This window comes from Oncorhynchus mykiss, chromosome 27 (genome assembly GCF_013265735.2).
Source record: "Oncorhynchus mykiss isolate Arlee chromosome 27, USDA_OmykA_1.1, whole genome shotgun sequence".
Taxonomy (NCBI): Eukaryota; Metazoa; Chordata; class Actinopteri; order Salmoniformes; family Salmonidae; genus Oncorhynchus; species Oncorhynchus mykiss.
The window spans coordinates 28317060-28330922 of record NC_048591.1 but is presented as its reverse complement, the minus strand read 5'-3'; the positions used below and the strand labels follow the sequence as shown (position 1 = coordinate 28330922).

Sequence of the window (13863 nt, the reverse complement as noted above, 5' to 3'; positions counted from 1 at the left end):
GTGTGTGCGTGAGTGTGTGTTACAAAAACACCACATCAGCCTCCCGAGTGGCGAAGTGGTCTAAAGCTGTGCTACTAGAGATCCTGGTTCGAGTCCAGGCTCTGTCGAAGCCGGCCACGACCGGGAGATCTATGGGGCGGCATACAATTGGCCCAGCGTCGGCCGGGTTAGGGGAGGACTTGGCCAGCAGGGAAGTTCCTGTCCCATCGTGCATTAGTGACTCCTGTGGAGGGCCGGGCGCAATGCACGCCAGCTGTACGGTGTTTCCTCCGACACATTGTCGTGGCTGTCTTCCAGGTTAAGCGGGTTGTGTTTCGGAGGATGCACGGCTCTCGACCTTCACCTCTCCTGAGTCCATACGGGAGTTGCAGCGATGGGACAAGACTGTAACTACCAACTGGATACCAGGAAATTGTGGAGAAAAAGGGGTAAAAACACATGGGCAGTGTTCGCCATGCTGGATCCGTTGGAGAACATCCTGGTCACGATGCAAGACAAGAGGGAAATAAAGTGAGATGGGACTCAACACATGCTGCTCTTGTACGGTTGCCAGATTGGAGACAGGAGCTGTCACATTCCAACTGGGTCTCATTAGACACTTGAAGCTGTTGTTTAAATCCTGCTACAGAGCCCTATCACTGCTCACAAACAACAACAGCAGTTTACTTGCACATTTTGTGCATTTGTATATGTTTGTGTGAGAGAGAGAGAGAGAGAAAGAGAGAGAGAGAGAGGGGGGGGGGGGGAGAGACACAGAAAGAGAGAGTATTGGAGGTAAATGCAATGTAGTGGTTACTATGAGGTTCTGACACACATTGGACTTGATACAATTTATAATGAAGATATTGTTCAAACAGCCCAAGCTGAGTGGCCTCATTTCCTCCATCCCAGACCTGGTTTCTTTCTCACTGGCCCAGAGAGATACTGGACTCTATGAAATTGGCACTTACTGATCATAGTGAGCTTCTGACAACATCTATACATTTAAATACTGAACGTGTTCCATTTCTTTTTTTTGTGAGGATATTTAAAGACGGCTATAAAGCTTCTTTGAAGGAAATTCTTCAAGACTGTTGGAAAAGCATTCCAGGTGAAGCTGGTTGAGAGAATTCCAAGAATGTGCAAAGCTGTCATCAAAGCAAAGAGTGGCTACTTTGAATAATCTATTTGTTTAACACTTTTTTGTTTACTACATGATTCCATATGTGTTATTTCATAGTTTTGATGTCTTCACTATTATTCTACAATGTAGAGTATGGTAAAAAATAAAGAAAAACCCTGGAATGAGTAGGTGTGTTCAAACGTTTTAATGGTACTGCACATTTTGTCATTTTCACTTTCACTTACTTAGCTAGCAAATGCAGCTAGCTAGTTTAGCCTACTCAAACACCTGGCTCAAACAGAGGGATGCTATGTTAGCTAGCTGGCTATGACTACCCAACACAACACTGGAACTCTTCCAAGTCAAGGTAAGCTTTTGGTGTAAACTGCTTACTGACTATACGCTGTAACGTTACTGCATGATTGTAGTGAGTTTACTAACGTATGTCCTACTAGCTATGTTGACCATGATGTTACTTTAGCTAATATGGGGACAACGATGTAGGCTGTGTGTAGGTTTGGTTTGGAAAGTTTGTTTCACCTGGTCACATACAGCTGATGTGTTGTGCGTTGAAGTCACAAGATAAGGGAAAAAGTGAGAGGAGGAGAGCGCATAGATGTGAAAAGGTGAACTGTGTTTACGTGTGATCATGGGTGTATTCATTCCACTGATTCTATTAAAAACTTTTCTTAAACGGAGATAAACATACCTGAATTTGTCCAATAGAAACTCTTGTTTGCAACTGTTGGACTAATGATTATACCCTATATCAGCTAGATGCAGGCAAGAGTGTGCAAAGCGGTATTGAATGTGTCACTGTTCATCACCTCAATTTTTTCTCTCGACCTGTGTGCGTGCACCTAGGTTCTAAACTTTAATTCATAGGCTAGTTGTAGAAACCTCATGGCGGGTATAAGGAACATTAGAGTATCATGTAGTAGCCTAAACCTATCAATGTTACATTGAACAGGGTGAATGGAATATGAATGACAGTCATGCAATATGCTGTAATAGAAATAAGGCCATGCTCATACATTATTATTATTCGTTTTTTTTAAAAGCGTCCTCCCTTTAAAGAGGTTGCGGAGAAAGAGTGATAGTGTGTGTGTGTGTGTGTGTGTGTTTGGTGGGGCTCTATTGACAGTGGGTGATTAATACAGAGAAAAGCCAGAGCTTTGAGGTTTGTGTGTGTGTGTGTGTGTGTGTGTGTGTGTGTGTGTGTGTGTGTGTGTGTGTGTGTGTGTGTGTATGTGTGTGTGTGTGCACATGCGCGCGTTGGGGGTAGCCATGCCTCGTCAGCAGAACAAATAACAGCCCATCTAGGGCTATGGCGGTCATGAAATTATGTCAGCCGGTAACTGTCATGCAGCCTCAAGGTTTGTTCTCAACTAAGTCTATCAGTGCTTGCTGTTGCCTGCATGAACACAGACACCGGCATTAACACACACATTTGCAAGCACTCACGCACCCGCTTAGTCATATTCCATTGTCTCTAGAGACATACAGATGTACACATTAACACATTCACTCACACACACTTTAATTCTCTCCAACTCAGCTCTGCTGTCTGCATATGATAGGCTACTTATGAATTACACAGCCAAATGAATGACCTAGAACACAGCAAGACAGGCCTGCATAATCAAACAAACACACACAGATGCTCCGCCCTTTAAATTAACACACATTTACTCCTCAGTCATCACATCCTTGTTGTATAAATTGGAAACCAACAATGATAAACTGTGAGACATAAGAACCTGTCTCAGACATGTTTTCCGGTGGTCGAACAAGCTCTTTGCGCAACAATAGAGTTGGGCTGATATGAGAAGAGAGAGAGCGAGAGAGCGAGAGAGAGAGCGAGAGCGAGTGCGTGTGCGTGTGTGTGTGTCGCCCTGCCTAACAGTAGCAGGTGAGACGATCACCGCGTGCTTCTGCTTTCCTCCAGGAGGTGGAGCTAGGCTAGACAAAGACATCCAGACAAGGGGCTCAACATGAGGGGATGGAGACATGGAAACAGAAGAGGAGAGGAGAGGAGGGGGGTGGTCTGGCTGTCGAGACGATGCGTGGAGTAGGCAGTGGCCTATAAGACCGTGTGCCGGCATGCATGAACGCACACACAAACACACAGCAGATAGGAAGTGATTCGTCTGACTATTGTTCTGGGGTGGGCTCCTCTCCTCAGTCTCTCCTCTCCTGTCCTCCATATCTCTCTGTATATACCTCAGTAAATAAAGGCTGTCACTGTATCTGGCCCCACTGGCTGCCTCAGAGCCTCAGGGCCCATGTATTAATATGCATACTAATGCACCTATTTTATGGCTCAACAGTTCAGATTCACTTTAAAACCAATTATGCATCTGGTAAAGCCGCACTCTGCGCAGAGCTTTAAATGTGCATTCATTTCAGCAAACATACATTCAGGCTCTAACGCAATAAAGATAAATGGCTCGATTAGGTGTAGTAAACAAAGAAGTGAACAGAAGGGGGGGGGGGTTAATGAGATTTAGGCACGTAAGGAATTAGGGTTCCTTAAATAATAAGCCTTGTTGATTTTTGTATGTAAATTAGCGAACAGAATGTTTCGCTGTCCTGCTTTTCCAATTTCATTTAGATAACAAGTGTCGAAGAGAACTTGGCAGTTCAGTTCATACTCCCTCTCTCTCCATCCTTTCCTTTACTGCTACTCACACTTCTCTCCTCCTCCTCTCCTCTTCTATGCACTCTTTCCATTCGCTCCACATTTTGCCAAGTTGATAAATCTGAAAAAGTTAACCAGATTGTTGTGGAGTGTCTTCATATTAGTCTAAAACAGGGCTCTTCAACCCTGTTCCTGGGTTTTCACTCCAACCCTGTTCCTGGAGAGCTACCCTCCTGTAGGTTTTCACTCCAACCCCAATTAGAACTAATCTGATTCAATTTATGATCCAGCTAATTATTACAATCAGGTGTGCTAAATTAGAGTTGGAGGAACAGGGTTGGAGAACCCTGTCCTAAAACATGTCTGTTGACAGGGCATTGACACTGCCATCTGTAGAGCAATTTGACACAACTCTGCCAAACCAACCAGGCTGAGTTAGAACAGAAGCTAGAGGTTTGTGGTGGTGAAGTTGGAGAATGAATGTTGTTGATGAAGATGAACTATAGTAGGAGACAAGCCCTCCTCTCCTCTCATTCCCCCAACAGATGAAATCATGTGATATCCATACCCTATTATTCAGCAATCTTGAGGTCTGCCAGATGAAATCATAAATTCATAATTTAACATTACTTCAATTTTCCTCTTCATTTACTTCTGTAATCCATAGCTCTGCTTGGATGAATTTGGGGGCTGGGAGAATGGGGGTTTGGGGTGGTGGGCGGGGTGTTTGGGGCAGTGGGTGTGGTAATGAGACTGTCTGAATATCAATAGAATATTTCACGCAAGCCCCTATGAGGATGCTTCATCAAGCCAAATTACGGGCAGGGCGACCTATCCTGCAGCTTCCATTAGCCGTCATTCGGATTCAGCACCCAGCATCAAACGATTTATTTGCTTCAGTTACTTTGAGCAGACGATCAATCTAACAGTAATTATCTCTTGTCACTAACGCTGGGCTGAAGCTCTGAGAAGATAGGGAGAAGGGAGCTGGAAGGGAGGGGGTAGAGCAGGGTGGGGGAGCCTTCACAAAATCCTTGTTTCCTGTCTTTTCCATGTCAAATCTACAGAAAATGGGGGAACATGCTTTGTGAACTGCTGTGAGGGAGGGGGTCTTTGTGTTGTTGTGGGGGGGGGGGGGGGGGGGGGGTGACGGAAGAGTCCCAGCATTCCCTTGAAAGAGCTCTAGTCTAGCAGATGTTTGTAAGTGGCAGCGGACTTGTAGGAGCCATTTGACTGTATTTCCCTTTGCCTTCTTAATTCTTCATAGTGATTTGGGGAGCATGTCCTTTTAGTTACATTCCTTTACATAGTAAGTGGCTGAGAGTCTCAATGTCAGGCAGAAATCACTATCACATCAGAATCAGAATTAGGATTGGTATCAGAGTTGGTGTTGGTATCAGACAGTGTGAGAGGGAGACACAGTTAGTCAGTGTCAGTCCTGCCAGAGCATTAGAAACCATGGTAATGTCAAAGTCTTGGAAACGGTCACTTTGGAAATGTTAGTGGGCTACATTTGCTAATTGCCATATTGTGTTTAGTCAATATTACCGTTGGGCCCCATTCTATCAGAAAATATGTCTTACACCAATCCAAGTGTACTCACTCAGCATGCCCATCCCCAGCATGAAGGCATCCATGGTGTAGGGCAGGCCCCTGGCCCTGCCTCGCGTACCTGGCGGGAACATCACCTCCTTGGGCTGAGCCTTCTTGCATTCTACCTGTGGACAGTACACAACCAGATGTACATCAATGACAAGGACTCTCACAGTACACAGGATGAACATAGACAATACATTCAGTTGAAGTCAGAAGTTTACATACACTCAGATTGGAGACATTAAAATTTGTTTTTCAACCTTACCACAAATTTCTTGTTAACAAACTATAGTTTTGGATCTTCTGCACAATCTTCTTTGTGCATGACACAAGTAATTTTTCCAACAATTGTTTACAGACAGATTATTTCACTTATAATTCACTGTGTTACAATTCCAGTGGGTCAGAAGTTTACATACACTAAGTTGACTGTGCCTTTAAACAGCTTGGACAATTCCATACAATTATGTCATGGATTTAGAAGCTTCTGATAGGCTAATTGATCATTTGAATCATTTTGAAGTGTACCTGTGGATGTATTTCACGGCCTACCTTCAAACTCAATGCCTCTTTGCTTGACATCATTGGAAAATCAAAAGAAATCAGCCAAGACAGCCAATAAAAAACATTTGTAGACCTCCACATGTCTGGTTCATCCTTGGGAGCAATTTCCAAACGCCTGAAGGTACCACGTTCATCTGTACAAACAATAGTACGCAAGTATAAACACCATGGGACCAAGCAGCCGTCATACCGCTCAGGAAGGAGCCGAAGAACACCATCCCAACCTTGAAGCACGGGGGTGGCAGCATCATATTGTGGAGGTGCTTTGCTGCAGGAGGGACTGGTGCATGTCACAAAATAGATGGCATCATGAGGACGGAAAATTATGTGGATATATTGAAGCAAAATCTCAAGACATCAGTCAGGAAGTTAAAGCTTGGTCGCAAATGGGTCTTCCAAATGGACAATGACCCCAAGCATACTTCCAAAGTTGTGGCAAAATGGCTTAAGGACAACAAAGTCAAGGTATTGGAGGGGCCATCACAAAGCCCTGACCTCAATCCTATAGAACATTTGTGGGCAGAACTGAAAGAGCATGTGCGAGCAAGGAGGCCTACAAACCTGACTCAGTTACACCAGCTCTGTCAGTAGGAATGGGCCAAAATTCACCCAACTTATTGTGGGAAGCTTGTGGAAGGCTACCCGAAACATTTGACCCAAATTAAACAATTTAAAGGCAATGCAACCAAATACTAATTGAGTGTATGTAAACTTCTGACCCACTGGGAATGTGATGAAAGAAATCAAAGCTGAAATAAATCATTCTCTCTAAGCTTATTCTGACATTTCACATTCTTAAAATAAAGTGGTGATCCTAACTGACCTAAGACAGGGAATTTTTACTAGGATTAAATGTCAGGAATTGTGAAAAACTGAGTTTAAATGTATTTGGCTAAGGTGTATGTAAACTTTAGAATTTAACTGCAGATCGACATTGAATACATTCAAGGAATATGGCATGTGTCAGAGATTTCAGGACAGACAACAAGACACATAAGTCATACGCGAAAAATCGTCTTCCTGTACTTGAGATGAACATACAGCAAGCACTGTACAATACATAGGCACTGAAAATCATGAAAGGAATATGGTGTTGACCCCATCTCACACAGGGCTTTCAGAGTAGGGCCGTCTTGTGGAGCACCTAGAAGGCCATCTAACCTCACATCTTTAATTTGGGGCGAAATGAAGAACAGAGGTGGGGTCCTAGCGTTTCCTCCCCGCTCCCCACAGCTGAAATGATTTTGTTGTTTTATATCTGTTTGTTTGTTTGCTGAAGTGAGCAGGGCTGCTCCGTCTCCAGGTAAAGTTTGTCAAATGTTCTCATCTCTCTCCATCTCCTGTCTCCATGCTTTGTCTATCTCTGTCTCCCTCTCCCCGTCTCCCGTTTTCTCTCTCTCTCATCTGGTTCTCATCACACAACTGCTTCCACCCCAGGGCACTATTACACCCCCAACACACACACCTCAACCGCCTGTGTTTCCATTCATATTTGCACCCCCCATCTCCACACACACACTGCTGTGCTGACTGACATTCCATCCTCCTAACATAACGCTTATTACTTTTATGCCAGGGTTATCAAAAGCATCCCAGAACACACCAAGGCCATTGTGTTATTAAGGTCAATTGATTTGTTTCAATGGCTATGCCAGTATCGTCATTAGCCTTCAATCAATACATTGTAAACACACCAAAACAGGTCAGAGCAGACAGAAGCCATGCTAGAGGCCATGTTAACCTTCATCCTCTTTAATTAAACACATTGTTCCTAAAACAGAGGGGATGTGACTGTCTATAATTATATCAGGCGGGTGAAGAGGTGCGGGCGTAGTGGGTGAAGGGAGCGGTGGTGGGTCTCTGCCCGCTGTTGGCTAATGGCTGTGGAGAGCCAGTCGTGATCAGGGTGGGTGTCATCAGCACCAGTGGAGCGGTGGGGCCAGGGCCCGTTAGTTAAGAGGCCTGACGAGCGCTTCCCTGTTATTACTTAACTAATTACATGGATGGCTCAGGTTTTAACGAGTGCTGATGAGGTCCTTCAGATTTTAATGAAAATATGAAGGGGGGTTAATGGTGTGGGGGAGTAAGGGGGTGGAGATAGGAGGTCATGGTCGGTCACGAGTCATGACGGCAGTCAAATTCTGATATGTTGATGGGCATTAGTAGCCTACCAAACCTGCTGACCGCCTGGTACTCAGTACTCTATTGTCCCTCTAATCATGCTGACATCATTGCAAATGTAATCGCAAATCTAATCAAACACTTCATGAGAGCCCATGAGATCATGTTACGTACCATTTCTATAGGCCATGCAATTGAGTGAGAATGGCCTCTATTAAAAAGAGGAGGATCCCATTAGCTATAGGCTAGGCCTACTATATTTATTTCTCAACTTTCCTAATATTGAGCACATTGCTTCTCTTTACAACAGGAGTATAGCCAACCTGGCTGGCATGAAAATAAACCACGGGGAAAAGCGTCCTCCATTCACTATTTAAGTGCATAGACAACGTATGTTTTCCACTGCCTCTGTTTCGAGACAGATGCATGATAATGGTCCATTCTAAATCAAAACAAATATCACGCATATATTATTTAATATATGTAAAGACAAGATTATATCAAGAATAGTCTGATGGGTGACAACAAGAGTTGCACATTTTGGGGAATATGGAAACTTTCCGTGGGAATTAACAGGAATATATGGGTATTAACTGAAATATACGCAAATGAATATTAACACCATTTAAATGTAGATGTTTTTGCATTGGATATATTTACCATATCACATGGAGACAGAAACAGAAAACTTTTACCTTATCATAAGTAGACATAATTGCAAATGATGAAATCCTTCCAATAGAAATGCAAAAAAACAATTTAGTAGCGAATTTAACTTTAATTAAATGAGTTGACTCTTCACATGAGATGATTTTACTGAACAACAAACAAAAGGGAATATTGAATGATCCATCGCATCTCCCAAAAAACGATTTGAACATACAATGGGGCAAAAAAGTATTTAGTCAGCCACCAATTATGCAAGTTCTCCCACTTGAAAAGATGAGAGAGGCCTGTAATTTTCATCATAGGTACACTTCAACTATGACAGACAAAATGAGAAAAGAAAATCAGAAAATCACATTGTAGGATTTTGAATGAATTTATTTGCAAATTATGGTGGAAAATAAGTATTTGGTCACCTACAAACAAGCAAGATTTATGGCTCTCACAGACCTGTAACATCTTCTTTAAGAGGCTCCTCTGTCCTCCACTCGTTACCTGTATTAATGGCACCTGTTTGAACTTGTTATCAGTATAAAAGACACCTGTCCACAACCTCAAACAGTCACACTCCAAACTCCACTATGGCCAAGACCAAAGAGCTGTCAAAGGACACCAGAAACAAAATTGTAGACCTGCACCAGGCTGTGAAGACTGCATCTGCAATAGGTAAGCAGCTTGGTTTGAAGAAATCAGCTGTGGGAGCAATTATTAGGAAATTGAAGACATGCAAGACCACTGATAATCTCCCTCGATCTGGGGCTCCACGCAAGATCTCACCCCGTGGGGTCAAAATTATCACAAGAACGGTAAGCAAAAATCCCAGAACCACACCTAGTGAATGACCTGCAGAGAGCTGGGACCAAAGTAACAAAGCCTACCATCAGTAACACACTACGCCGCCAGGGACTCAAATCCTGCAGTGCCAGACGTGTCCCCCTGCTTAAGCCAGTAAATGTCCAGGCCCGTCTGAAGTTTGCTAGAGAGTATTTGGATGATCCAGAAGAAGATTGGGAGAATGTCATATGGTCAGATGAAACCAAAATATAACTTTTTGGTAAAAACTCAACTCGTCGTGTTTGGAGGACAAAGAATGCTGAGTTGCATCCAAAGAACACCATACCTACTGTGAAGCATGGGGGTGGAAACATCATGCTTTGGGGCTGTTTTTCTGCAAAGGGACCAGGACGACTGATCCGTGTAGAGGAAAGAATGAATGGGGCCATGTATCGTGAGATTTTGAATGAAAACCTCCTTCCATCAGCAAGGCCATTGAAGATGAAACGTGGCTGAGTCTTTCAGTATGACAATGATCCCAAACACACCGCCCGGGCAACGAAGGAGTGGCTTCGTAAGAAGCATTTCAAGGTCCTGGAGTGGCCTAGCCAGTCTCCAGATCTCAACCCCATAGAAAATCTTTGGAGGGAGTTGAAAGTCTGTGTTGCCCAGCAACAGCCCCAAAACATCACTGCTCTAGAGGAGAGCTGCATGGAGGAATGGGCCAAAATACCAGCAACAGTGTGTGAAAACCTTGCGAAGACAGAAAACATTTGACCTCTGTCATTGCCAACAAAGGGTATATAACAAAGTATTGAGATAAACTTTTGTTATTGACCAAATACTTATTTTCCACCATAATCAAAATCCTACAATGTGATTTTCTGGATTTTTTTTTCTCATTTTGTCTGTCATAGTTGAAGTGTACCTATGATGAAAATTACAGGCCTCTCTCAGCTTTTTAAGTGGGAGAACTGGCACAATTGATGGCTGACTAATTACTTTTTTGCCCCACTGTATATCCCAACATTTGTATCACAACTAAAGTTACATTAATAACTCTACATGAAGCATATAGGAGTACCTGTTTCTTTGTTTACTGCTAAACACAGGGCAGCTGCATGTGCTCACTCCCTTATCATTTGGACAAAATATCCTTTCTGTTTTATTCAGCTTTGTTCAATTGTATTCTTCATACAATAAAACAATATAAAATAATGCCACAGAGTTCTAAGCAAATCTTGTCTGCTAAATGAACTAGTGTAGCCCACAGCCATATGACATATCCAGATCAGGACCTAACACAAGGACAACTCAGAGTATTCTATTCTGTTCTTCTGAAATAGACTACATTCTCTTCATATCATGTTTCTTTAGACCTATCTAAAATAATAATGGATATATTCAATTTGTTTAAATGTCGATGTTCCAAAGGTCTGCATCAGTGGATGGTAGGCTGTGTGGAAGCCAGGAGACGCTAAATGTGTTTTTGTTAATTAACGGTCAATTACCGTGAGACCGGCAGTTATTTGCTTGACAATCACCGGCCGATGAAATTTCATGACTGCCACAGCCCTAGATGGAGGGCTGGCTGACGCTCTTATCATGGCAGTGCAGTGGAGAGGAATAGTGTTTGACAGTGTGTGTGATTCTCTGGTGTTTGAGTCTCTGTGGTTTACTAAGTTTACCTCTCCCATTTGTCTGCAAACTTTAGACAAATGTCCAGTAGTCATCATGAAATAAAAGAATCAATCGCAGAGATGACACACAGAAGCAGGTCGAATGATTGGTCCAAACTAGATCCCTTTCCAGACGTCTTCAGCACAATAAAGAACATTCTTCTTGTGCTGTTAGAGCCCAACTCTTGAATTCCTCCAATCAAAATCCATCCATCCCAAAAAATATTTTAAGAGTAAAAAAGATATAACTCCATTGGTAATTCATTCCAACGTCATTTATACAAACATCCATTTACCTAATCTATTCATAATGACTAGTGAGAGTGTGACATTATTGTGAGTAGAGCATCTCTGTACACACACACGTCTGTCAGAGTGGTTTGATTGACAGGTCCCCCCATGACCAGAGAGCAGGGAGCTGTGAAGGGCAGGGAGCTGTGGGGGGACCTGCCACCTGCCAGTCTCCTTCTGGGGGGTAATTAGAGAACACCCTACTCCTCCTCCACTCCTCTTCCTCCACATGAGTTTTTACACATGAAAGTTTTTAATGTTAACAAGCTCTTTTAACACCAACAACCTCCCTGTTGTGACAACGTGAAAGTGCAGCCTCAGGATGGTGTGATAGACTACAGTTAAGAAAACAACCCCTACTAAAGAACAATTACTCCAGGAAGAAACAATTACTGAATAGCAATCATGTTTTACTGTTGGTAAGTGCCACTTGCCCACATAGATGCCCAAAATATGTAGACAATATTCCAGCTCATAATAGTCAGGATCACAGACTCCTTCATATCTATTATGTAAAAGCATAACTTTGTAAAAGTGACAGAGGTGGAAAGTGGTCATCAGCACTTTCTTTCTTTTAGAATGATCCAGACCAGAAAGAACACTGTCACTTTCCCTGACTGCCATAAGATGTGGAACCAACCTTCTTTAGAGACACATTTTGTTCCCTCGAGCACATTTAAGAGCAGACAGACAGACAGACAGACAGACAGACAGACAGACAGACAGACAGACAGACAGACAGACAGACAGACAGAAAAAGAGAAGAGAGAGAAGTTGCCTCATTCACAAAACTGATTCATTCTCACGTCTCTTCTTCCCGTCTTCCTCCTCAGAACTGCAGTGCTGCAGAGTGCAGTGCCTGGCTGGCAGAGTGACTCATCCCTCAATAAAACAGTGCAGTCCCTCCAGGCAGGAGAACGAAAGGCACTTTCCCCTAAACCCAAAACCAGCACATCAATATAACAGAGGCAAACATGACAATAGACAAGGAGGGCTCTAGTCTATTGAGAAGAGGTCATCAGAGTGGTCACATCAGATGGTCTGTTTTGACTATTATTATCTGAGCATGGCAATAAAAGGAAATGTACAGGTAACCACTCATTTTGTGTTTTACTCAGCCCTTTCTCTGTCTCTTTATCCCAATACCTAACAGCACAGCCCTGCCATTAAGACCACTCACACCTGCCCCCAACCATCTCCCCACCATGGGAAAAGGTCATGAACAAACTGTTCCATCATATTTGTGGAGGGAGGGAGAGAGAGTTGAGGAAGAAAGAGAAATCAGCTTGGTTGCCCTGAACTTAACACAGATAATTCATTTCAAGTTGAATTAGATTACATGGGAGACATGAGGTGCCCCTGTACATTATTGATACAACTTACAGCTATTTTGCCCGACACACAAATCTATATCTGCAGAGAAAAACACAGAAATGCTGTCAGAGGCTATTTATGCTTCCAAAACAGAACATTGATTTTCACTGTGGCGTTTGCGAGAGGACGGCGCTCTAAAGCAAATAAAAAATATTGTATGTGTGCGTACCTGCATTGCATGTGTGTGTGTTGTTGGGCTCTTCATCAGGCAGTGTCCTGGCTATAGATTACAGTGGGGTCTCTCAGGGTGAAGCAAGTGGAGGCAGCCCCAGCCTCATCTCTCCCCTCCACTGCTTTTCCCCTTCATGTGCTACATCAACTACAGTTAGGAGACCATCAACCCTGTTAGCTCTACCATGCCATTTCCACTGGTGTTATGTTATAAACCCTGTTAGCTCTACCATGCCATTTCCACTGGTATTATGTTATAAACCCTGTTAGCTCTACCATGCCATTTCCACTGGTATTATGTTATAAACCCTGTTAGCTCTACCATGCCATTTCCACTGGTATTATGTTATAAACCCTGTTAGCTCTACCATGCCATTTCCACTGGTGTTATGTTATAAACCCTGTTAGCTCTACCATGCCATTTCCACTGGTGTTATGTTATAAACACTGTTAGCTCTACCATGCCATTTCCACTGGTGTTATGTTATAAACCCTGTTAGCTCTACCATGCCATTTCCACTGGTGTTATGTTATAAACCCTGTTAGCTTTACCATGCCATTTCCATTGGTGTTTTGCCATTTTGGCAAGGGCAATTATGGACAGGAAATTCTACTCTTTATCTCCCCCCTGATACTTTAATTCCCCCTTTCTACGAAGTGGATTTCCTCCTCTTCTCCGTTTTGACATGTCTGGTCTGAAAGAGCACCTTGGAAATGGCATGCTCCAATACAATTGGCCAAATTACTGTAATCTTTTCAAATATCACAATTCACCTCCGTTAGCTTAACCTACTCTTAAATACTGAAGTGCTACACACAGACAGATACAGTGGGCAAGCAGGCAGTCAGGCAGAGAGAGAAACAATGAGAGAGAGAGAGAGAGA

At 43.1% G+C, this 13863-nt stretch overlaps 1 protein-coding gene across 9 annotated transcripts in view; it reads right to left on the bottom strand.

The window, feature by feature from the left end:
* LOC110507900 (RNA-binding protein Musashi homolog 2) overlaps positions 1-13863 on the bottom strand; it is a 372381-nt gene that overhangs the window by 97545 nt on the left and 260973 nt on the right. For all 9 annotated transcript variants that reach the window (XM_021588306.2, XM_021588303.2, XM_021588305.2 and 6 more), the window contains exon 9: positions 5347-5461. In XM_021588306.2, coding sequence (XP_021443981.2) covers positions 5347-5461 — 115 coding nt within the window. The remainder of the gene's footprint in view (positions 1-5346; positions 5462-13863) is intronic.